At 36.3% G+C, this 26,479-nt stretch overlaps 4 protein-coding genes across 4 annotated transcripts in view; 2 read left to right on the top strand and 2 right to left on the bottom strand.

The window, feature by feature from the left end:
* Positions 1 to 6,098, top strand: part of puf (ubiquitinyl hydrolase 1 puf) — a 101,118-nt gene extending 95,020 nt beyond the window's left edge. Inside the window, exons 50-54 of the mRNA XM_089641170.1 lie at positions 469 to 698; positions 1,468 to 1,671; positions 2,170 to 2,307; positions 3,248 to 3,479; positions 4,627 to 6,098. Of these exons, the coding sequence (XP_089497296.1) occupies positions 469 to 698; positions 1,468 to 1,671; positions 2,170 to 2,307; positions 3,248 to 3,479; positions 4,627 to 4,814 (992 nt within the window). The 3' untranslated portion in view covers positions 4,815 to 6,098. The remainder of the gene's footprint in view (positions 1 to 468; positions 699 to 1,467; positions 1,672 to 2,169; positions 2,308 to 3,247; positions 3,480 to 4,626) is intronic.
* A 1,834-nt stretch (positions 6,099 to 7,932) lies between these two features.
* LOC149417077 (cysteine-rich DPF motif domain-containing protein 1) lies at positions 7,933 to 8,280 on the bottom strand. Its single transcript, XM_089641375.1, has one exon. The coding sequence runs from the start codon at positions 8,278 to 8,280 to the stop codon at positions 7,933 to 7,935; it is 348 nt and encodes a 115-aa protein (XP_089497501.1).
* LOC149417078 (iron-sulfur cluster assembly factor IBA57, mitochondrial) lies at positions 8,165 to 10,795 on the bottom strand. The gene is made up of 2 exons (XM_089640753.1): positions 9,513 to 10,795; positions 8,165 to 8,298 (listed from the first exon to the last, which is right to left on the bottom strand). Exon 1 carries the CDS (start codon positions 10,685 to 10,687, stop codon positions 9,602 to 9,604), a length of 1,086 nt encoding a protein of 361 aa, XP_089496879.1. The 5' UTR covers positions 10,688 to 10,795; the 3' UTR covers positions 8,165 to 8,298; positions 9,513 to 9,601.
* A 165-nt stretch (positions 10,796 to 10,960) lies between these two features.
* On the top strand, positions 10,961 to 25,577 carry Alg12 (Alg12 alpha-1,6-mannosyltransferase). Its single transcript, XM_089641180.1, has 8 exons — positions 10,961 to 11,181; positions 11,259 to 11,391; positions 13,181 to 13,354; positions 15,247 to 15,400; positions 17,919 to 18,063; positions 20,186 to 20,412; positions 21,808 to 21,948; positions 22,930 to 25,577. The coding sequence occupies exons 1-8, from the start codon at positions 11,056 to 11,058 to the stop codon at positions 24,206 to 24,208; spliced, it is 2,379 nt and encodes a 792-aa protein (XP_089497306.1). The 5' UTR covers positions 10,961 to 11,055; the 3' UTR covers positions 24,209 to 25,577.
* The last annotated feature ends 902 nt before the right edge of the window (positions 25,578 to 26,479 follow it).

The following is a 26,479-nucleotide window of genomic DNA, read 5'->3' on the forward strand; positions in this document are numbered from 1 at the left end:
GAACATGTTTATATTTTTGTGTATTGAACATGGTTTAAGTAGGTAATAGCGAGTTTAAAAAAAACACAACTTTAGTATAATTAATTTTGAATAGAAAATAAAAATAAATCACAATAAAAAACACATAAATTTGTTTTTAACCACTTTGATTTTATAGTATTAAAAAATTAAAAATATATAATAAAAACCAGTTTTTAATATTCTCCTGATGAAGGAAGGGTTCTTCCGAAACCGGTAGAGTTTAAATAAAATGAAGTGGTTAAAAACAAATTTATGTATTTTTTATTGTAAATTATGACAAGCCACAAAGTTAACCCTTTTTACAAATACAAATAAGTCAAATTACAAATATGAAGTATACATAGCTTTTAAGCTTATGTACAATAATTTTACTTTTAATAATCATCCACGCTCCTAGTTGTAATTCACTAAAAATTCTCCTGAAAATCTGTTTCTATTTTGTTCCAGTGTTAATAAAAGAGCTCTTGCTGTTACTGGGCGGTGCAGCGCTGGCAGTGCTCGTCCCGCTGCTGTCGCACTGCCACTCCGCCTTCCAGGACACACGCAACGCCGTGCCACCGGGCCCGCACTTCCCCTCGCGCACGCCCCCCGAGCCGCCGCATAAGGCTGCCCCCCCCCGCCCCTTCCGACCCATGGTGCAGATGTGCGTGCCTCATGCCCAGCTGCAGGCTAGGAAGGTATGTCAGCTCCACAAGTATCCGATACTCACAAGATCCGAATCGCCACCAATCATTGTTGAATTCTTGAAACGTCAAAACCTCGAACATTTTCATAACCAAACAGTTGCTGTAGCTATCATTCTTTGTCTTTGACGAATTAAAAGACAAGATAGGTTACCTGTACAATGCGCGTGGTTTTACTGAACTAGGTCCAGTGGACATACTTGAGATTTACTGCGTTTAGTATTGCACATAAGTTCGTTGGTCAGACAAGCTATCACCAGCTGCCATGAACCACGTCGCTCTGGGCCTCCCTGCGCTTTTGAGAGGTGCACAAATCATTCTTGAGCAAAAACCAAATCTGATGGAGTTTCTTTCCATTCGTACACGCTCAAAAATCACTAATTATTTCAATAAATACAATTATTCACAAGGACATTGACCTAAAGCACACGCATTGTTTCAAAAATTTCTATCACAAGTGACTCCATGTTTGTCTCGGCGACGTGAGTGGCGACAACTTTGCCCAGCTGGTTGCAAGACACTGGCGTTGCCGACGAGTTTATGAAATGTCTGCAACGCGTGCCTGCGTACGAACCGTGTAATTCCCCTGCTGGATAAGTCCTCCATCATTGCATAAGAAACATCTTCCTCTTATAATGATTATATTATGACTTTTTATATTTTATAAATATTGTCAGGTTATTCATAACCCGGGAATATTAATTTTTATTTACACTCACGTCACACGATTTTAAACATTCTTAACTTATTGTATTGTTTCCAGGGAGTTGATCCTGACTACGATAATGCGCTGAGCGAGTTCTATCTGCCGTACCACTCGCTGCTGGATGCCATGTGTCGCCTCGGGGTGGAGCGGGGCTGTTGCACGCCACAGCTGCTGGCGCTCGCCACCATGGCCGCCTGCGAGGGGGCCCCGCTTCGCTTCACGCTATTCCCCTCCCTGTGGCATGAGATCTACGTCTCCGAGGTGAGCACTCACTCGATAATACACTACCCTGGCTGAATCAAACACCAGGAACTTGTACCCAAAATGTTACAATTGATATTATTAAGTTTTTGTGTTCAAACATTTCTACGATCACTCATCTTCGATAAGGTCCTTGGTTCTGATTTGTGTGATATTTGAAATCAAGTTTCTGCCATTGTGCATAGATGGCTCTGGTGACAGAGAAAGTAACTAGTTGGTAAAGTAGATTGCTAGTTCTTCAGTTTGGCATACGATTTGAACTCAAGATCATAAAGGTTTTTACATTGAACAATTTAAATCGTTTATTTAAATTTATAATATCATAATTTTTGAATAGTTTTAAACAACAAAAAATGGTGAAAATACCCTTTTACAAATGCCATGATGATGTCTAATAACTACATTTTTTTCTTCTTTTATATGGTGGAGGGACAGAGAAGGACATCAGGAGTCGCCTTGTTTTATAATAAATACGGACTTAATTAGTTGTATTTTCAGGATGTTGATCGCAAGTATTCGGGCATGTTGTTGGAGTGCAGCTACCTCGTGGACTACATGGATCTGGTGCTGCTAGATGAGCGGGAGACTCTCATCAACGACAATGTCCACCAGTTCTTCTTGGAATACTTCCCCAAGGTAATAATATTTCAACCCTTTACCGCATTTGTAAAAGATTCACGGCTAGGATTTAATTAAACCCCAATCTCACGCCTATTATTATGATTGAACAATAAACTAGAATAATACATGCCCGGTACTGCAATAATTGCATTGAATTGCAGAATCCGGTTGCCTTCATATGCTGATGTGGGATATTCGCTGGGTTAACAACCGCCGGCTAGAAGTTTGCGAATTCAAAGTATTATATATCCAAGATCGCCGACACAACAGTAGAGTTCAAAAGAGAACATTTCCATAGAGGGAAAAATATTTCATCCTATAAAAGGCTAAATCAGACATTTTTGTTTTAGTAAATACACTATGTAATTGACATGTTATCATTTCATCACTCTTTGGAATCATTGACATAAAAGCGAATCAGCATTTATTCAAAATGCTATGAAGTTACACAAATTACAGTCGGACTCCTACAGAATCGTTAATTATATAAATTAATTTTAACATGAAATTAGTTTACACAAAATATCAGATTTTCCTTATCAGGCAGTGAATCGAGAATGGTCTTGCTTCCGTGTGTTTGCCTGGTGTATTCAATACTCACCGGACCACCACAAAACTTACTTTCTGTTCGATAACCAACAAGTCACCAACTACGAAACCGTGATACTGACTTTTAGACAAGCGGCAGTTCAACAGATACATTATGCTAGTTCTGTGAACTGTATACTTTGCGTGATTAATCCGAATACTCCGACTTGACAGCCCGCAACAGTCACAACGCTCGTGCGCTCTAGTAGAATAAAAGGTACAATCAAACATCTTGTCAGGATTGACCGGACACGGAACACAAAAACAAATTTACAGACATACGAAATGCAGAGTGGTCGAGTCAAAACAGGACTTCGTTATGCTCAGTCAATTATCAGTCAGTTATAATATATAATGTGTGATTCAGGTGGAAGGCTGCAAAGCTGTTAAGTCGGTGGGGGGGCTGATAGCAGAACTGGAGGGAGCGGCCGACGAAGTGTGCTTGAGCGGGGGCCCCGTACTGGGGGACGTGCGCTCGCTGCATGTACTGCTGCCGCGCGCCAAGCTCTCCCAGCGAGACCAGATGCTGGCCACACTCACTGCCAGCCTGAACAAGATAATCAACAGGATCAAGGAGCAGGCCGACAAGGACAAAGAGGGTACAAACATTTATTTATTACAATATTAAAATGGGGGCGGGAGAAAAGAATAGTTGACATTTCAAGAACTGCTTTCATCCATGATGGTTCCACACCAAGTCGCTTCTAAAGGCCCATTTAAACTTTGATTTATTAGTAATAACTTAACTTTATGCATACATGTCACACTATATTATATGCCTATGTATAATTTGTTAACATTATAGATGTTGTCACACTATAGTAAGAAATTTACACTTAGTGCAATCTTTGGAGCACAGGCATCAGCTCGGAATGTTGTCCTTGTTCTACCGGTCCTTCAATGGAAGATGCTCTGAGAAAATCGTATCACTGATCCCTTCGGCATTGGTGCATAGTCGGAAAACATGTCAAACGACCATAACTTGTACACGGTTGACATTTGTCACAAGATGACAGGTCGTTCCTACGACTCGTTCTTGAGTTCGATAACTCGGATGTGGAACGACTTTATTTATTTGTGAGAAACAAACAGCTTTTACATAATATACAATGATAAATATTAAATATACAAGAACTGAAGTCTAGCCACAGAAGTCTCTTATGCTAAAGTTCATTGGAAATGAAGTTGTTGACTTGCCGGCTTCTGTGTTTCCTCCTTCCTACAACACGGGTCTTTTCAAAACCCATGTTCACTCCTTCCTCTCCTTAAAAAGACCCCTCCACACAGCATCACCAAAAATGTAGACCGCGAGTTAAATTATGTTCTGTGTGGAGTTAAAAAGTTAGTAAAAAAAAAATGTTCTACGTGCTCCAATCAATGGCCTTTAAAATATCTTACACTCTTTAGAAGTCTAAATTCCTCTTTTGTAAAACACGTTAATACTCTGTAGAGTCCGGAAGCATTGTTAAAATCGGAAACATGCGCATAAAGGTACCCTACACAAGCAGCTCCCGTACATTCTATCGACATTGTTTCTTTTCCCAAAAACAGATTTATTTTCTGTCAGGGTTTTTTCAACAACAAACTCACGCCTGAATGAAGCCGGTTGTAAAGGGTTGAACCATTTAAAATTATTATCATGTTAACTTGTTTCTGAATACCACCATGTAACTACATTATTGTTAGTTCTACTGATGAGATTTGGTGTTTGGAAAAGGATTTAATAATTATGATTTCCATTTTCAGGTGGTGATAAGAAAGAAGAGAAGCAGGCGGAAAAGGTTGAGGCAGATTCGTCCGAGTCTCCGGTGGAAGTGGAGAAGGTATCGGAGGCTATGGCCGTGGGAGAAGCCCCCGCCCCACCCACTTCGTACCAGGCCTCTCTCTGCACCGCCTCACAGCTCCTGCTGCAGATTATCCAGGACAATGTGTAGGCCGTCAGCGAGCACGTCCGCCACTCAAGTTTGATTGGTCGCAGTTGAAAGTGATTGACCGTTATCCGTACTGCTATGGTGGTTGTGAGGGAAGCCCGTAGCTTCAAGCAGCTGCGTGTGTTGTACTAATCGTATCATAAGACTCTCTTGCATCTTGTTTATGCGTGATATGTCGTTTCTAAGAAAGATTCAGGATTGTTAGAGAGTGTATATAGTCGAATATAAATGTCTATTAAAGTTTGCTTGAATGCTGCTCATGTTGGTTGGTTTGTGTTTTATTAATTGGAATACTGTCTTATCATTGGTGTTTATCAGTACTAAAATAGGCACAGCTAGTAAGATTGTGTTTTCTATACGATTTCTTTTTGTTTATGTTTTTATCATATTTTATAAATATCTGAAGCGCAGATACACAATAATGAATTTTATCCGTACTTTGTTTGCGGTCCCGGTAATATCAGATGTGGAAGTATAGTTTGTTTGTTTGTCTGTTGGTTGAACGCAGCCCATCTCAATGCTCAAATGGAAGAAGGACTTGCCAATCGACACACATATACACGGGGGTCACTCACCTGATTTCTATTCAAATATGTCTGTGACTGATTATATTACATATTAATATATAGTGATTAAAATAGTGTTTAGATTGTAATATTGTGTTACATATTTTGTAAAGCCGATTAATTATAAATAGCTTTATCTGTAAGATTCTAGTGTTTGCTGTTTTATTACTTGTGTACATTTCAGTCCTCCGGTTCTGTGTTGTGTGGTACAAGGGAAGGGGTGCATTGTTTAAATTTAAACGTGGGCTAAATGATTTAAAAGCTTCTAGCGATATAAAATTTGAATAAATCTCTGTATGTGTCTATCTGTAAACAATTATTATTGTTATGTATTAGGGGAATTAGTGTTCATCTCAACAACATTAATACGAACCTAATAATAAATAAAATATTATTATATAGTCGATGCCAGCCATTTGTATAAACTATGTTGTTGTCTCGTTGGTTAACTTTTTGCATAATTTCTTGTTATTAAAGTCTCCATTGGGATATTGAGTGAAAACATTGAAAAAAAACTTTCTAGTAATTGGTTTTGACATTTTTATACCATTCCATAGGTTGGGTTGGTTGGGCAACGGAAAGAGTCGTTGCGGATAGGGTATTAGAAATGCATCTCGTTGAGTTAAGACTCTTATTATAAGGTGAAAGAGCGCAAGGCTAATTATCGGAAATGTGTTTTGTTTTCAAGAAATTACTGACCAAAATATACCCACTTGAAATATATGTGTTTTATTACTATGTCTGGATCTGTACCCCCTAAATTAGCCCGTTTACCCTGAAACTTGTTACATACTGTCTATAATATAATATATGTAATCTCCCTTACTGCATGGTGAGAAATATGATCTAAACCAAGGGTGGCCAACTCGCAGCCCGCTGGGTGTCTACTTGTGGCCCGCAGAGCATATTCACACATTTTTTTTCTTTTAGTCTACATAAAACCACCAAAAACGTTTGTTGTTCGTAGTATATCTCGTATATGGAAGTATCTCAGTACATTGATTCAACTATCAGTATTGCACGTCTTTCGAGTATTGCGCGTTTTGCGAGGCTTGCGAGTATTGCATGTTTTGCGAGTATTGCGCTTCTTGCGAGTCTTTCAGGTCTTGGCAGTCTATCGCGTCCCAACGCGTCGCGTTAGAAAGAGAATACACCCCGCTTTACATTAAAATCTAGAAATTAACCACAGAAAAATTAAAATGTGCACCTTTATGAAACCAAAGGTTCTAAATGCAATTTGAAAAAAAAAAATAATATCTGTGAGTTTTTTTTTATTAATTATTTTATATGAAAAACCAAAAAAGTGTGTAACCTTTGTAATAATATTAATAAAATGTGTGTTTTCATATATTTTTTTCCTTTATCAGCAATTTAAAAAAAAAGTAAGCAAACGTAAACGTAATTTTATCATCTTTCAAAAGCAGTTTTTAGTTTTCGGATACCGAACTTATGTCAAAATATAGCAGAGGCCTCTGTGGAGTTAAAATGTTGAAATTTCGAAAAAAGTTATTTATCTTTTTTTCTTTTTTCATGTAGAATCACCTCCCGAAGTTTGTGCATTTTACCCCCGGACACCCTGTATAAAGAAGAGTGCCCCGGTGTGGGTTTGTTCTTTAACCCTTAGGATACGACCAACTACAATAGCAGTTCAGTGAAATCATGACTACCTTCAGGTGCACTGCAATGTGCAGTGTCTATACACTAGGTTTTACAAGTTTTTAATACATTTCAATATTGTCCATGAAAATTCCTAAGTAAAACATTAACATTTTAGATGCCTGTCAATTATTTCAAATATAATTTACAATATTATTGAACATTAACCTTTGAAATGCTAAGCTCTCGCAACCTCTGTAGTGTGCCAAGAGTAAAAATAACACAGGAAGCATTGCTTTCAGATTACCATGTGGACATGGTGGTGCTCAAATTTTTCATATCTAATCATATTTTTGGCACCTGAGAAGTTAAAGTAGAAATTTTACACATTTGACGTTCAAAGTATACGGGAAAATTAGGAGAGAGACATATACCATAGTGGACTTTTCTGTAGGTCTTTTTAAGATATACAATTCCGTACTATATTAGTTTGATGCATCTCATAAGGTTTATCCAGTGTTAACAATGTAAGCGCCCGAAATTATTTTATTTACGAGTTCATTACAAAACATCGACTTTTCTCTACTTTCTATAAATATAATATGCATGTATTATATACACACACATTCCGGAAGAAAATCTCTAAATGATAGTGAAAACCATATCAAAATCCGTTGCGTAGTTTAGAAGAGCTGAGCACACAAACAGACAGACGCGGATAGCGACTTTATTTTATAGTATTTAGAGATACGCACAAGTATTGGATGTATGTACAGACATATCTGTGTAGTTCGTGGGTTACTATGGATATTGTGGCTACCATTTAAAAAATGTGAGTTCCTTTTCTGGTCACTTGCACCATTCATTAGTTTCTGTTTTAGCCAACTGCACAACTTTGCAAATTTGTATTAGACCGTCTAAATAAAAATACAATATTTAAATTTCATACTAATATAATTTCATTTATTGCACTGAACCAATTTAGATTTAATTACACTGGGTAAAGATTCCAAATTATCTCTGGCGCACGGCAAGCAAAATGTCTTAGTGTAGAAAACACTGCACTCCTTCGCCAGGCAGACCATCCGGCCGCACGTACTGCAGTCGCTGCCCAGCACAAGTGCCTGGCCGCGCCCCGCCTCGCTGAAGGGGTCTCTCATGATGTAACCCGGCTCCTTCAGCATCAACTCCCGGGCAAATGGCGGCTTCGTCCCTTTATAGTCCACTTTCTCACGTAATTTGCAATTAAAACAGTCAAACACGATCAAAGTCTTCTCTTCGCTTTCTTTTTTTGTTGCGGTATCCATTGTTATTCGTTATATTATCTGAAACAATCGAAATTGATTAATTAAGTCTGGAGAGATGTAATTTGACAATAAATACGTAATATTATATCATCCGTGTTCTGGTAGGAAGTTTTAAAGTTCTGCACGCACACAACGTCAAAAAAGGCTGAATAAGTTGTAGCCGTACACTTAACGAGTACACACCTACACTACAAGGACAAAAACCTCAAATCTACTGAAAATCCCAAAATGAAATACACCTTTTGGCCAGAATAAACGTAAATTCCGTGCTGCAAAATTATACAATGTACTACCAAATGAAAATAAAAAAATACTATGGAGATAAACAAGTTTAAAAACAACATCAAAATGTATCTAAGAAAACACGAAGATGAGAAATTATGAAGTATCACCAACAAAACCTACAGTCAACAAACATGAAGATAAGGAAATCAAAAAAGGTAGTCAACAAACATGAAGATGAGGAAATCAACAAAGGTAGTGCGTGGGCATATGTAAGTGGGGTGGGTTTAGGGGTTCAAACCCCCCTACCCCCTTCGGCCTCAGTGTTGCATAAGAAAAAAGAGAATAATACTCGCACCATCTCTTTTATTTATGTGATGTAAATATTAAGTTGTGGTAAATGGAGGTCCCAAAAAACTTTATAATAAATTTTCCAACCCACCCCCTCCTTAATCCCTTGCCACTCCAAGGATCGAACCCATGTGAATGATATAGCTATGCCCTGGAAGATGAGGAAATCATGTAATTATGTAACACCAAGACAACTATCTACAGTCCGCCTTATAATAGAAAACTTGGAAAAGGACTGAATAAACTACTAGACTATGCAGGGCCGGCCCTGAGCCAAACGGCGCCTGGCGCGACCAAGTCAAAACCAGACGCCTAGGTAAGTAATCAATAATATTTGTACTTTTGTATAGCGCAATTTGAGTGAAAAATAATCTCAAAGGCGATGTGTTAGGACTGTTAAGTGGTAGGTATTATCAGCGCCTTAACAATTCGGCGCCCGGCACACTATGTATTTCATAATACTAATTAATAAAAAAAAGAGTGTTGGGGTCCATAGGAAACCGGATAGTGCGAAAATTTGGATGAATCTGGTGTAATACTACTAATAGAGTCTTCACAATGCATTTTTGACGTCATGTGTACGTGTATACCTTTGACGTTTCCTGCCAAAATAGGATGAAAATAATAGACACTTTTTAAATCATTAAGCAAGTAGGTACCTGATTTACATGAAATAAAGAAACGCATCTCATTTTATTGTGGTCTAAAGTGATATCCAAATGACTAATTTTTTATTGAGAACATTCGACTATTGCCCCGAAGGAGGAGTCTTTTCTTTTGGCGCTTCAGCCGGCCACCATTTAGGGCGGTAAGTTTTAACTTTATTTCCCGATATACTGAGCTGAGCTGCTTCCAGAGCTTGGTTCACTCTGAGTAACCCGAGGCCAGCTTGTTCAGTGACCCCCCTGACTTTTCCAATTGATGTTTTACTATCCTTTGTACCGTAGACGCCGGTATCGCTTGGGATTTCACCGTCTAATTTCTTTTCAAATAGTAAAGGCATCAGTCGCTTTCTAACGACCCCCGTGTGGTGAGTTCTGGCTGTCAGTTCCTGGCCGATGTAGCAGCCTTTCTGGAAGCTGACTCCATGGAGGAAGTCTGCATTGGCTTCGAGTGGGAAACAGTTCCCCGGGGGGAGGTCATGAACCCCTTCCGCCACCCCCAGGTGATAGCGGAATATCCTATACAGATCAAGATCGTTCTTTTCTACATCACTGATATTCATATTCTTGGTAATAATTTCACTACTAAGTGAAGGATCACACAGAATTCTCGTGCCCAAGACATTGATACGGGGATCTTTATAACTCAGTATATTTTCTTTAGTTGCAAATTTAGGACTAGGGTTGCTATTCGTCATTGATTTTAATTCACTGTCACCTTTGATGTAATCCACACAATTCATGATCTCCTTGTCAAATAAAACCCAAACTTTATACGGGAACTCTTCTATGTCAACTTTCCGTTTAACCTTAAACATTTTCAAATGTTTTTGAAATAGGTTTATCACAGTACTGTCGCATTCGATGATAAAAGCTTTAGGGTCTTCAGTTCTATAAATGATAGAGTCGTAAACGACTCTCCCTTTAGTGTTTAGGAACATGGTGTACATACTGCCAGCTCCGTCTTCCAGATGCCTCATGTCGTTGGTTATCAGTCCTTGTAAATACGGAACTACTTCTTCACCGGCGACTCTCACAAGTCCCCGATTCTCCAACCGTTGTAATACATTCTTGTTGAGGTTCGAGGAGCTGACAGATAAAAATCGTTTGCAGTAATTTTTGTAACTAAAGTTAGCTTTCAAATTGTTTATTACCTTTAGAGAAAAAGACATTGCAGGAGATTCAGCGGAAATTTGTTTAATATACACTAAACTATCTAAACCCTACACTTTTAAAATATTGTAATCTTCATGAAAGAACTATTATTTTTATGAATTCGATTATGACATTTAAAATTAAGTGTTGCCATAATTTAGACAAAATAAGCCACCCAACACACGGTAAAACACGAAATAAATGCTACGCGGTACTTGTCTGGAATAATCATTAATTATTTTTATGAAAATCTCTAAACGTCACATGACGTCATAACTTGAAATCAGCTGGATATTTTTGAATACTTTGACATTTCCCGGATTGTATTTTTGTTATATAAAATCGACGATAATATGTGATTTTATAGAACGCATGAAAAGGAAAAATGGCGCAATTACTGTTGTTGATTGCCGGCGTGCATTTAATATACTGTCCTTTCACAAAAGTGGAGGAGAGTTTCAATATTCAGGCAATGCATGACATTTTGTATCACAGACATAACCTTTCTCAGGTATACACGTATCTATTTATAACATATCATCTGTTGAATGCCTCAACGAAGCGCTGATTGTTTGTTTTTCCTGACAGTACGACCACTATGAGTTCCCAGGAGTGGTTCCGAGGACTTTCCTTGGGCCTCTGGCGATAGCGGCGCTTTCATCGCCTGTTGTTTTCATTGTCCAACTTCTTGAAATAAACAAGTTTTGGGCCCAGTACACAGGTAATCCAAACTAAACATATTTGATCGCTTTCTCCCAATAGCCCAATAGCCAGCATTTAGTAGTCTGCTATCAAAATTCTAAGTCATTTCAACACACGCGGCGGTGTAATCAATTTCCGTAACAATGGGTTTCAATACATACTGGAGTTAAAAAAAACTCCCCCTTTCAACTATGCAGTTAATGCTTTAGTGTACGTTAATGCAATAAATTATTATCGCACATAGTTATACCTACTCTCATCTTACTCAGCGATTAATTTAAGAAAGAAATATTATAATTGTTTGAGAACAAATATCTTGCAAACCAATGATATTACAATACATCTAGACCTGTTATTATCTCTCAAAATTAAAACATAATGTGGCAAGTAACAAGCACACTTACATTTCCAGTAAATTCTTAATTCAAACGTTGTTCGTATTTCGTATATGACAATGATGGACGATCATACATCAGATTATGATGTTTTCCTATTTAGAAGTTACTTTGAATAGTACATCCTGCATCATGGGTGTGAATAAGACGAACCTGTGCTTAATCACTTCCACTAAGATGAATATGGATCGCTATATGAGACGACCTACTGCCAGTCGTTCTTCTTATGTGTTGCTACGTTCGCTACCTCACTTTCTCTAACAGTGCTTAAAATCTGCAGGAAACAATTGAACTAGTTGAAATTATTTAAGTATTTTGTATTCGAATGAAATATTATTTCTATTGTTTGTTATATAATGAAAACACCGTCTCGTCACATGCGAGGGGATATTGGCACTCATTTACGCAATTTGGTTAAAGATAGCACACAACCTCACATAACATGTACATATCGAAAATACGAAAATTATCTAAGATAATTCTTTTATCTAAGATATAATATTTATTTGTTTTTCATGTGCTCCATAAAATGGTTAGCATCAATATATTACGGAGAAGACAAAAAATTTGAGGTACATACGTGTATATATAAAAACTCACAGGGATAGTTTTACCATTTTATGACATACGTCAAAAGATAGTTGCTGATCTGTCTGTAAGTGATGTTGAAAATGTCGATGGTCAATGCAGAATTACTAAGCAGTTGAGTCACTCTGTTGATTGGCGCATACTGGTAGGGAGAAGTCCTCGCTTTCGGAGTATAAAGAAATTCCATGGGATCTCCCACGAGTATATTTAAAAAATTAAAAATGTTCCATGAACTCCCCAATTAATGTTAAGGAAACTAAAAGTCTTGCAGATTTTCATGCGTTAGTCTCAATTGGTCTAAATTTTTTGAAGTCCGAATAATAGTAAGTAGGTAATAGAATATTATTGTAGTAGTTTTAGAATATATACTAGATATATATGGTAAAATTTTATAGCTAAATAAAATATGCTATAAAAATTAAAAAAAGGCCTATAACCTCTGTATATTAACCTCTTTCAATATAAGTGGATTAAGTATAGTTCCAGAGTTACTTTAAAAAAATCTTTGCTTAAAAAATATTTTTCGTCAAGCTCCTAAGGTGTTGAAATCGAGCATTCCTGTTAAGAACAAGGATGGATATAGAAATGGATAGTACGTATATTCTCTCATACATAGGTAACGCTTAAACCTCTTTTGTACTTTTCTATTTCTAGGATATGGTTTTTGCTCAGAAGGGCCCAAAGAATGGTGCTATATTCTAGGATACTGCGAAAAAGGGCTTCATATGTTCTCGAAATTGCGATTCCATTATCTCTGACTCTACAACATGTCTATAGTGTGTAATGCCCGCCTTGCGATTAAATTGGTATTATATTGTTGATTAGTGCGGTTCTGCCTGGCGGCCTGCGTGATACTGTCATGGTGCCGTCTGCGAGACAGCCTGAAGGGGATATTCGGGGGCACCTTCAGTTGGTGGTTCACAGCGCTCACCGTCACGCAGTACCACTTCATGTTCTATCTCAGTCGTACCCTGCCCAATATCATGGTGCTGCCGTTAGGTAAATATTCTACTTTTTACCACATGGCATTTCTGAGGTTCCATGGAAAAACTAGAACAATGAAAAAAAATAACAACCTAACCTTATTGTGATTAATTTTTCGGTTTTTATGCCGTGTTGCCCTTCTTCCTTCTCTAGCCAACATCTACCCTGATGATGGACAGTGTAACGCTGTCCAAACCGTTGGCTAAAGACTAAGGAAGTGCGACATGGCATAGTAACTGCAAAAATTAATCAAGAAAATACTTTTGGCCATGAAAATCTCATATCATTTGTAAACTAACCTATTCTCTATTCTTTTGGCACTGTTCAGTTTTATCCGGTTACCGATTTAAGATTCTTACTGCCAATAGTATTATAATTGGCCGCTTTAATGTTTATTAATAAAATATATGTTTTTTTTTGTAATCCACAATTTGAGTTCAGTATCTAGACGAAAAAACGTAACTTGAACTCTTAATTTTAATATTTTAAAAATTGTGCGTTTATTTCTAATATTATTTATATATATTTTAAAGCATATGTCATAACCTTTCAAAAACAGTTTTTATTTTTCAGACACATTAAAAAATATCGCGATTATTTGGATTTTATTGAGAAGTGGATATACACACAAATTCTAAGACTTTCTGACAGCATCTTTAAGAAATATAACGGTCAACATGCCAGAGAGATGAAGGGTTAATAAATAATCAGAACGGAAATCGATAGAAAAATATATTTATGTTTGGGTAGCGGTAGAGCTGCTTTTCCGATATTTTATCAGTTTTTTAATAAAAATGCTTTTGATAGATTGCAGTAATTAAATCTTAATTATATGGCGATGTATTTTTGCCATTATGCATTTTAAATGCATTGTGTGAAACGGAATGAGCTTTTTTTATTAAATTGCACAATTTCTTGTCACTTAAATATATTATTCTCTTTCATTCTTTATAATATTTTCCATTTTCTTTCATATCATCAAATACTATAGAATATTTACAACTCCTCCTATCATTCATAAATCAACTTCTATAGATTGATAACCTCGGGCTTTTTGTATGAAACAAATTTGTCCTAAAAAACCATAGATATTCAAATATATAGACAGTAAAATTCTCATTCGGAGCCTACTTATTATACTATACACCAATGAAAAACTTTGAAAGTTTATTCCATAGATTTTCAGAGTTTTTCATTGGTGGATATAGTTAGGCAAACATATGTCGTCAAAATATTTCGGTTAATATTCTATGGTATGTATTTGATATAATTTATGTGACCGTAGACAAGTACATACCTACTCTTTTAGATAGGTGCCTTGATTTTTATCTCATTTCACTAGAAATCTTCAGTCTAATTTTTTTATTATGATTTATCTTTATTTTGTTTTTGCGTAAAGGTATTGCATTATATAACTTAAGGTCCGTCCACATGCATAATCTTACTTGCACTCTAATTACACAAGTAAGCATGTACATTAAGACGACAAAATGGAATACCACCCAAATGGCTTGCACCAACGTTAATTCGAGCCTGTAAGCAAATTCATTAAGATAGCAAAACTGTATATGTAATGCAAAATGGCTTGCATACATTTCAAATGATTGCGACTTTTGCACAAACTGTTTTCTCAATCTAGTTGCTAACGTATGGATGCTGCACAATGTACCGTGATTTTTGCACAAACTGATTATACATCAAGTCGTTGCGTGCAGACGGACCTTTATTTATAAGTACTAAGATACGGGCATGAGCCTAGTATGGTGGTCAGAACTCAAATAAACTGTAATATGGAAAATAAAATAAATAAAAATGACAACATACATAAACTCCTAACTAACACTGTTATCTCAAAACATACAACCAGCTCTCAATTATTACTATTTTAAAAACATGATTTATTTTAGTGCTTTTAGCGTTAGAGAGTTGGGTGAACGGAAAACACACGGCATTTATTTGTCTCTCGGGAGCGGCCATAATAATATTTAGAGCGGAACTGGCGTTACTGTTGGGACAATTCCTGCTCTATGACCTTTATCTGAAACGCATTACAATCCTAAGGTAAACATTTCTCTATTGCATGGATTATGTTTTGATATGAACATGTGAGGCATGGATTGTATAATAAGTCACCCGATTTTTATTTTTAACCACTCGAGCGATAGTGTATTTAAAATAACGGCTTGAGCACTAGAGATCATTCGAGGGCGTTCGGTTTTAGATTCGGTTGCGCATCTATGATGCCAAAGATAATTCCTCCGTATGTTAACTTCGACACGTATTAACAATTATCTATGGTTTAAAACCAATGAATCCACCTATTTTTACGATCTCTAAAAAATTAATAAATAATCGTTAAATTTATAAATGCGTGAATTCTGTATGTTACCAATATTGCCCTTACCTTATACTTATTCGGGGCAATATCGAATATCAATATTACTATGATGTTCTGTTTTTAGAAACAATTTAAAATGGCGTCTATACTCTGATAACGCTGTACAAGTATTTAGTGACATCTTTTGATGTTCGATAGGAGCTTAATCAAACTAGCGACTAAACATATTAGCTAGTTACAGGAAGCTGAAAATAAATAAATTTTAATTCATGAAAATCACCTAGGTACAGCTACCCAAATTTGGGTATCAATTTTAAGTTTTGTATGAAGAAGGCAGAGAAGCCATCCCTCTTAATACCTAATGATTGTAAAAATAGCATCTTGAACTACTGAATAAATGTTAACCATTTTTTGTTGTGTCAAATAGTATAATTGTAATAATATAGATATAAATGAGTACAGTGGTTTTATATAAATTACATATGGGTACAAAATATATTTATAATCGCAATCTCACCAAAGACGAAACTGGTTCTTGTGCTTGGTGAGCGAGTTACACTAAGGAAAATAGAATAACATTATGCAATAATAATAATAGTTTTCTAAAACCATTCCACTAATAACTGGGTTATTATATGAATTAAAATTATACAGGGTGTCCGGGGACAACCTGTATAATATTCATTCATATAATCCCCCGGACACCCTGAATTATTTATTTATTTTTGTGAGTTAAAATAAAACATCTGTATTTAATCTATGTTAGCATAAGAAACTATTGGCTTAAAGTTTGTTTAATTTCTTATGTTTGTACGTAGCAGTGTGCGATCGGGAATGTCCTCGAGGGAATATTCCCTGACCTAATATAAATTCCCCAAGGTCGGGATTTTTTAAAATTTTTATTAAGAAAGTTATTCTAAATGAGGTTGTTCCCTAATTTTTTTTTTTTTTTTTGAAAATGCATTAGACTTGAAGAGTTAATAACTTAATGAGTTAATAACGACAGTAAAATCATTTATTGTTATTAAGCTCAATTTGCAAAACTCTATTTTAAGTTTTTTTTTATTTGTTTAATAAAATTATTATCAGAACAAGTTCTGTACTTTGTAATTATTATGACTTCGCGTTTCGCTTTCCGAAGACATCCTCAGTTTAATAACGCCTTCGGAAGGGGTCCAAGAGCTGTCATGCGTAATAATAATTAAACAGCAGAACTTATTTATAATTAAACTGATTTTATAAATTAATAATAAAATATTATTGAATATATAAAAGAAAACTAAAAAGAGGAAAATTAGTTTTTCGATATCTCTAATTAAAGTGAACTTGGATAAAATTTATATACAATTGTGTCTCTTGACGTCAGGCAAGATACAAAGTGAACTTGTATAAAATCTACACAATTGTGTCTCATAACGTCACACAAGATACAAAGTGAACTTGGATAAATTGTATACAATTGTGTCTGTTGATGTTACACAAGATACAAAGTGAACTTGGATAAAATGTATACAATTTTGTCTCTTGACGTCACGCAAGATACAAAGTAAACATGGATAAAATGTATACAACTGTGTCTCTTGACATCACACAAGATACAATTCAGTACAATTCATAATTCAAATGGCCGCGCTACAGTACTGCTGTGCCACTTGTTTTATCGTGACATCTCATGTTTATCGATCGGCCGCAAATATCAACATTTTCACGGCGTAAGCCGTAACACATAGGCCATTCTAAAAGTTCTGTGCTCAGCATGCTCTAATTAATATGATACATTTGTAAATAAAGATGAAATTTCGTTGTAATAATATGAGGATTTCACCATTTAGATGAAAATTCCCACAATACCTGTTTAGGAAATATTCCTGGAAATTTACCCTTCACTATACACGGTGTACGAAAACTTGTATACAGGCAGGAAACTGGTGTACATATCTAATTCACATTTGGAGTCAATTTTATGATATAACTTCTTTTAATTTGAGCTTTCGTTTTAGAGTAAATTGCTTGGAATTCGTGAAAAAATCGGTTATTATGGGGTTAATATCAACTATTTAACGTTTTTAAAAATGTGTCGAAGCGTAAAGCTGAAACAAAAAGTTTGTGTTTTTGGGTTTTCTATGTGATGTAGATTCACCAGTTTCCCGCTTGTACCACAGGTTTCCGGACACAGTGTATGTTTGTATATCTCTGTGTTAAAAAATCTGTATGTTTCTCATAATAAATGAATAATTGTAGGTTATTGAAGATAGCTATTCCGGCTGCAGCGGGGTTGATCCTATTGACAGTGTTGGTGGACTCGTTCTTCTGGTCTCGCTGGACATGGCCGGAAGCCGAAGTGTTCTGGTTCAACACGGTGCTGAACAAGAGCTCTGACTGGGGAGTATCCTTACTAAATTATGCAAAATGTTTCAATTGATGAGTCGAATTCAATAACAACTTAAACGCGCACAAACTGTAGCATAAACATTGCCTATTTGGTATATCCAATTCCTTCTTTATCTGCTGTGCAAATATTACTTCTCTAGGTTTACACAGATAGAGCTACACGCAAAAGTTTGAACACTAATTACAATTGATTACTCCTCTATCGATTTACAAGCTTAAATATTTTCTAATAGCAAGATCCGCAAGAGTGTAAGGCTGATGTAAGCGTAGTGGGTAAGATTAAGAAAGGGGCGCTTAGATGGTTTGGGCATGTAGAGCGACTGAGCGAAGAAAGGAGTGTAAGAAGAATATATGACACAAATGTGAATGGTAGCAGAAGTCAGGGACGCCCGAGGAAAACATGGCACGATCAAGTGAATCAGATACTTGAGTCGGGCCATGTCAAGAGTCAGAATAATAGAAGAGTATGTATGAATGTGAATGAGGCAAGAAGTATGTGCCAAAACTGAGTTGTTTGGCGGTCTGTCCTCTCTGACTACCCCTGCGAGCAACGGCATGATGGTTAGTTAGTTATTTTACATATCTACTCTTTCTTGTTAGAAGTATGAACCAAAAGGTGTTAGAAAAAGAATACGGCAAGCTTTATATATTTAAATATAAAAGTTAAGCACAGAATAATTAAAATGTATATCTCTTTGAAACTAAAAGTTCCAACCGCAATTTGAGAAAAATTTATGAAACTTTGTGAATTTTTTTATGTGAAATAACAAAAAAGTGAGGTGACAATACTATTTATAATACGAGGGTCATCTAGAAAGTAAAGTTACAAGGGCTCCTGATGCCGGGGGCGTTGGCGCACCTGGCGTGTAGGGGGATCCTAAAAGTCAGTTTGTTTGGTCCCGCATGTTTGTCGGCTATTTTGTTCATTCACAGTAAATTCTTCCGATGGAGAGGTCAACGCTCGCTACCGCCACCTGTCGTCCGTGTGTGATCCGCGGAATTTTTAGATCGTTTTGCACAGGAGGGAGACGCTTTTCTGGACTCTACCGTGACGGGGGATGAGATGTGGGTGTATCACTACACCCCAGAATCCAAAAGACAATCACTTCAGTGGCGTAATTCATCTTTCCCATCCACCAAAAAATTCAAGGCATCCCATTCAGCCGGAAAAGTCATGGCATCTTTTTTTTGGGACAGTATTGGAGTTTTTGGGTGTGAAACGTTTTTTGGGGATAAACTATGGGGAGGTCGAAGAAGCTGTGAAGAAATGGCTGGAAGAGCTGGCGGTGTAGATCTATGAGACTGGCGTACAAAAGCTGTTGCCCCTACTACAGAAATTTCTCAATCTCGACGGCGATTACATTAACAAATAGTTTAATATATTTTTGAAGTATTCTGTGAATTTTAATTGAATACAAGCATTTTTCGATCCTACATAAATTTTGTAACCTTACTTTCTGGATGACCCTCGTACATTTGTCTAATAAAAGGTGTTTTTTTTAATCAATTTCAGCAATTTCAGTTCATTGTTTAGACAAAAAACGTAAGGTTACATGTACACATATACATGTATTACAAATAGCAAAATAGCAAATTTCATCACCTTTCAAGAACAGTTTTTTTTGTTTTTGGATACATTCAGAAATATTCCATTTATTTGGATTTTATTGCAAAGTAGAAATACAGACATATCTCTAGCCTTCTGATAGCATCTTTAAGAAATATAACAGTCAATATGCCAGAGGCCTGAAGTGTTAATTACAAATCGAAGTACTTATGAACACTTATATCAATCATTTAAAAAATCAATTTTTCAAAATACAGCATAAACAACGAGGGCAAACTATGCACTTGTGAATATAAAATAGTCTGATGTGCAAATATTAGAGATATACAATTAATTTTCTGTAAATGAACGATTAGCAATAAAATAATTACTTAAGGAACACCAACCATACACTATTTAAAAATCCCTCAACAGTAAACACACCATTCGTCAAAGAGCCGCATGTGGCCCACGAGCTAAGGTTTGAGACCACTGATTTAACATAACAATAAGCCATCATTTCTGAGTTGTAATTTAACATGAAAACAGTTTTCCTTAAAAAGTAATTCAGACGTCTCCCTTCCTGTGGTACTGGTATTCCGCCCTGCCCCGGGGACTGGGCCCCGGCCTGCTGCTAATCCCCGTGGGGGCCTACTTCGACAAGAGAACCCTCGCCTTCCTGATCCCCGCCACCGTCTTCGTCTTCCTGTTCTCCATCTTACCGCACAAGGAACTGAGGTTCATCATATACGTGTTCCCACTTTTCAACATTGCCGCTGCGGCTGCCTGCAATTACATGTAAGTTATAACTAGTGCATAGTAATAAAACCACCATCGCCTTTGGGTTTGATAGTAAAGAAGTGTTCGCGTTGGGACACAAATAGACATGCTACATACCACTAAAATACAAAACTTGACTTTACTGTCCTTTTTTCATAATGTATCTCTGACTAAAATACATATATGTATATTATGTCATATCACATCTCCTCTTAAACAACATCAATAGACTTTGTATCACATCACGTCTCCTTTAAAGCGACGCTGTGGCGTGCATTCCATTTAGGCACATAAGCACTGCCTACCCTACCTCACTCACATTAAAATATGAATAGTATTAAATTTATAGAGTGATTGCAAGAAATCAATCTACACTAAATATGCTCAAAGTTCGTACCTACCAATACGAATCGACGCTCCAACCGCACTACTGTAAGGTGTCATAGGCAGACATTAAGTATGCAAAATGACGTATACATATGACGTACATATGTCGTATTCATTGCTGACTGTATTCTACACAAAAATGTACATGTATGTGTATATTCAAGGGACGATTGGTTTACGTTTGTGCCAAAAAAGGCTGTGCCTTCGGGTACAAATATAACGCCACTGCCAAATGTAGCTATAGGTGGCATCTGTTGGTGCCTCTATTAACACACTTCGGCCGATAAATAAATAAGGTAGTTTTATGCTTTCGGTCGATTGATGCCTAACGCCGGGAAGGGTAGTTCTACCTTTTGCGCCAGCCTCATTTCAATTGCTGAAAAGACAGAATTATTCAATGTTTTTATATGAATATTATATACCAATCTCTTTGTAAAGGTCCCAACTATATGTACATAATTATTTATTTATTTTTTATAATATTGATTACATTTTATGCTCCATGCTTATGTCCAACTAGGAAGGATTCCCGTTTTAGGACAGTCAATTATCGAATCATAATGCAAGTCTTCTTTTTATATTTATCTTCGTACCTTTCATTTACATTGGTATTTCAAGAAAAGGATAGTATATTATTTGTTATTGTAATAATTCAATTCCTGGAATGAGGTTTTCTATGACCGTGAAACCCGATTCGAATCTCTATCTGTTGATAATATTATATTGCCTTTTTTCATAATATTTTCTGTTCATTTAGAGGAAAAAATATGGAAATTTTATATTTCCAGTAATTGGATTTTATGTATAAATCGAGCAGTCATTAGGATATTTGACCAGCAACTTAGCCATTCCTATCGATAACTTGATCGAAGGTATTGTTGGTGTTTTTTTTTTAATACATAAATATCAATTAACATGCTATTTTTCATACTGCCAACTTGATTAAAACCTGTGTGCACGCCACTGTGTCCGTGAATGTGTTAATCGTATCATGTGAATATAATATAGTTGAATGTTTATTTCCAGATGGGAGCGTAGAGGGAAGAGCATGATATTTGGGTCACTGGCGTGGGGAGCGGCCGGCTGCTTGCTGGGAAACTTGGTCCTGCTGCTGGCCTTCATAAGCGTGGCGGGCGTCAACTATCCCGGGGGAACTGCCATATCCAGGTGACTGCATTTTACACCAACGGGCTAAGGCGAAAAGTCCATTTTAACACACTTCGGCCGGGAAAGGTAGTTCTACCCGTTCGGTCGATTGATGCTTAACGCCGGGAAGGGTAGTTCTACCTTTTGCGTCGGCCTCATTTCAATGGCAGAAAAGATGGGATTATTCAATGTATTAATATTATATACCAATCTCTTTATAAAGGTTCCAACTGTATGTACATAATTATCGAATCGTAATGCAAGTCTGTTTTTTATATTTATTTTCTTGCCTTTCGTTTACATCGGTATTTCAACAAAAGGATGGTATATTATTTGTTATTGTAATAATTCAATTCCTGGAATGAGGGTTTTTATGACCGTGAAACCCAATTAGAATTTCTTTCTATGTTCCTTTTTAAGGTTAATTGAGTTGCATTTCAAATAATATTCGATTTTCGTTTAGTACTTTTTTAGCTTGGGTATGCCGAGTTACTATGTAGAAAATTTTATTAAAATATTTTAATTATTTTCGAAGATATAGCGATTTAAAACAAATTAAAGAAATTCGCGTAGGAACTTTATTTTCGCCCGGAGTCAGGGTAGCGCCAGTGCAAAAAATACCCAGCCGAAATGTGTTAATAAGGTTCAAAAGTTGCAAAAAGTTAAACGTTGAATCTTTAGTTGCGCATAGGGCCTAAAATTTGACAACAAAATACCAAATTTTACCTTTAAACTGGTTTACTTCTGGATTATCATATCTTTCAAGTACTTAATTTTTCATGCGTGATAAAGTATTTTTTTAAATCACACGCTTCATTTTGAGTTGGCGCATTAGGATGAAAATTTTCGTGAAATATCGAGATTTTACTGTTTTACAAAATGTATGCAGTATTTTAATAAATTTACTAAATCTAATAAATGAGATAACCATTGCTGGTTATTTGTTTTAAAATCCTAAATCACAATTAAAATAAAAAACTTTATCATTAATATTGTTTTCAGGTTCCATCGATTGTTGAAAGATGCCACATTTATAAATGTCCACATTGACAACTTGGCGGCTCAGACAGGAGTGACGAGGTTCACCCAGTTAAATGAAAACTGGGTTTATAACAAGAGTGAATTTCTTCAAGCGGAAGATCTGCATGTCTTTACGCATTTAATAATCGAAGGGAAGAGCAAATACTCCTCCAACCTGAAACCTTTTATTCAAACCCACGCCGTCCTCGACTCCATCGAAGGATTCTCTCACATTAACTTCAACTACCAGAGCCTTCTGCCATTTAAAGTCAGAACCAAACCTTACTTGTTTCTTCTGGAACGAAAGTCATGGAGAAATGAACCGTTTAATATGAACTTATTGGTCCCGGATTATACCAATATTCTGGAACACTATTCAGACACAGAATTGAGTGATACTTCCTTAGAAGAGATTACGGAAGATTCAGAAAAACAAATAATAGAAGAATCAAAACCAACAGCTGCTCCCATTGTACCAGAACCAACCGTCCATGTCCGTGACAATATCAAGAGTATTATCGATAAATACAAAGAAGATGATGAAAGTACGCCCATTATTGAAGGGAAAGATGAAAAATTACACGAACTATTAACTAAAGATACAAATGAAACCCAAAATGCCCACAGCAACGAACAATCCAGGAAACAACTACGAAAGAAATTAGTCGCTGAAAAGATTAAAGATACAAAACTGAAAGCTTCGGCTAAACAAAAACTCAAAGAACTCATCATAAGGCACAAACAGCAGAATATACATCAGCATATTTTAAGTGGAATGAAAGAAAAGGTACCAGTAAAGAAAGCAAGAGAAGATTCTGCAAGAGGAACGCCGAGAGAGGTAGTTAGCGATGATCGAGATAGCATTGCAGCGGAGAAAGAAATTCAGACAAGCGCCCAAGAACCGGAGAGTTTGGGAGAAACTGTTAAAGAATATGATATTAAAAACTATCTTCAAAATACTTCGATCCAAGAGATTGTTGACGAAGTTTTGAAAAAATTGTTAGAAAAGAAGCAAGAAGGCGAAGACATTTTGGATATCAAAAACTTGGAGATTGCCGAGCAGAGATCTGCAATACAGCAAATTGTAGAAGAGATTATCAATGAAAAATTCCAAACTTTTACATCAGCAAATTATCAAAGGGACAGTCAAGAAGTTGAAGAAGTCGCCATTGAAGTCAACGATGAAGTGGCGCCTGAGGTTCAAACAGTTGAGGAACCGTATGAAAATGAACAATTTGACCTGAACTTCTTGGAGGAATGAAAACATAATCAAATTATGTATGGCTACATAGTTTCTAATTTGAACCAACTATGAATATTGCAGTTGGGCTTTATGATAATAATTGGTGTTCTTAGACATGGTAACATGAAAGTCTGCAACAGTAATTTCAAATTTGAAAATCGTCATATTGCAATCTTTTATTGTGTCTTTAAAATATAGCCGTCCTATCAGAAATCCTGCCCAGTGAGAAGACAAGCTCCTCGCTACAAGCTAGTTCCTATTGGAATCCTTTGTCATGACAATGTGGTTTCTTTTACAAGTAAGTCACATCCAAGAAAATTAAAATCGGATGGTGAGATGTTAAGCTCAAATTAATGTCCTCAGGAATTTGGAAACCGAAAAACGTTGTTTACTATTATCTATTTTAACACTTTCCATGCACTCTTTTGTAAAATAGTCAGGGTGCTTGCATTTTATCTGCATTTAGTGTGTTATATTTGTATTGCAATTTGTGAGGCGGGTTTGGGTATCGCTGCCCCAAGAACCATTTATTGGATAACCAGCACCTCTGCCGTATGACTTTTCAAGGGCGCCTGGGTTCATGGGGTGAAGTTTGTTCAGGTCTTGGCGGCGGATACACCTGCCCACCTATTGCGTAGATACTGGTTGAGGGAGACCTTTTGCCTTCTCCAGCAGAACCCTCTCGACCCATCGCCTTGCACTGCAGTGGGAGGGATGGATTCATACGTCTGTCACTCTTGGTTACACTGGCCCTCAGATTCCAATGCACTCCTCATACGTTTTTCCTTCCCAGAACTTCTTTCACACCGCAATCCGCAAAGATGACATATCTGATAGTATATTATTATCTTAATGACTGTACTCTGTATGAATTGTTAACGGAAGTGGCGCCCTCTATTATTTTCAAAAAGAACCGTTGTAGTTTTCAAACAGCGAACACCATCAGCGGGTTTTAATCTGCTAGTAGGAAATTATTTTCTTAGGGCCTCCTGTGCGGAGTTGTGTAAGAAAAATACATATAAAGCATTTTAATCCTATCCAAACAATTGCAAAGAGGTTGTATGGAATGCCAAATATGGTGCCTTGTGAATAGAATATGACTAAAAGGTACCAATCAGATATATTGCTCAACTCATTTTACATATTTTGTATACGTAATGACTCTTTCAATGTTTCTGTAAAACCTTAAAATACCTAGAGTACATTTTAAAAACCTAAGCTTACTATTTTTTTATTGATAGTTTATTATTATACCTATACTTATATAAATAATATATATATAACTTTTACTAACATTGTTTTAATATTTGTGTTTTGAGAAATATCTTTATTCCTGAAATAAAACCCCTCTTCGTAAGTTTCATAAAATTATATTTTGTTATGAATTATTGTTGTTGATGTGTTATATTATTGTAGTTTTGTTTAAATAAAACTCAAAAACTTAATAATTTTGTGTTTTTTATTTATATTATTTGTCTACCCGTGCTCGGGGAACTTTTATAGTTTACTTGGAAGTAGCGATGAGTTGTACATATACTACTACCGGTAAATCGTACCTCGGCTCAATTGAATGGTTTTTCTCTTTTTTTTTCAACAGATATTAGAGAAAAATAGTGCCCTTAAAATTATCCAAATTGCTATTATGTAGACGTTAATGCGTCTGACAGTTCGATATCTGAACTTGGATATATGTACCTACACCAAAGATATTACTTGTTTTCTAATATCTTTGACTTACACCTACTTTGTACTTTAAAATACTCTGGTTTGTTAGAAAGTTGTATGGGGAAAGGGGAGAAAGTATTTTTGCCTATGGTATTTCTTTAGTGGAGTGGAATGGAAGTACTCTGACACTCTAGATTTACTCTTCACTCCACGGAAGGGGGAAAGAGATAGGTATATTATGTCGGTTGCTGTGATGCGTCGCACTGTACAATACTACTTTTTCACTCGGTCCTATTAGAAAGGTGTTCGAGGAAAAAGGACAGTAATTACCGGTCAGTGGCTGAGTTGACATCGCGTTTGTGTCCCACCCAGGCGTAGTGTGTTCAATTCCTCGGCTGGCTAATAAGACCTCCATCACAACACAAACAACATTTTTCGCTGACTGTGGTGGTAGTAGGAGATTTTCAAATATTGTCAGGTTATTCGTAACATTGGAAATGTTTGTTTTTCTTTTAAACGAAATAATAATAATAATAATGCGTTTTCAGCCTATGGTAGTACACGTAATTTACGATGAAGTTTCAGTTCAATCGCATTATCTGTTGAATACGTTTAGATCGCTAC

The sequence above is a fragment of the Hesperophylax consimilis genome, chromosome 16, assembly GCF_061612785.1.
Source record: "Hesperophylax consimilis isolate HC1 chromosome 16, BYU_Hcon_1.0, whole genome shotgun sequence".
NCBI lineage: Eukaryota > Metazoa > Arthropoda > Insecta > Trichoptera > Limnephilidae > Hesperophylax > Hesperophylax consimilis.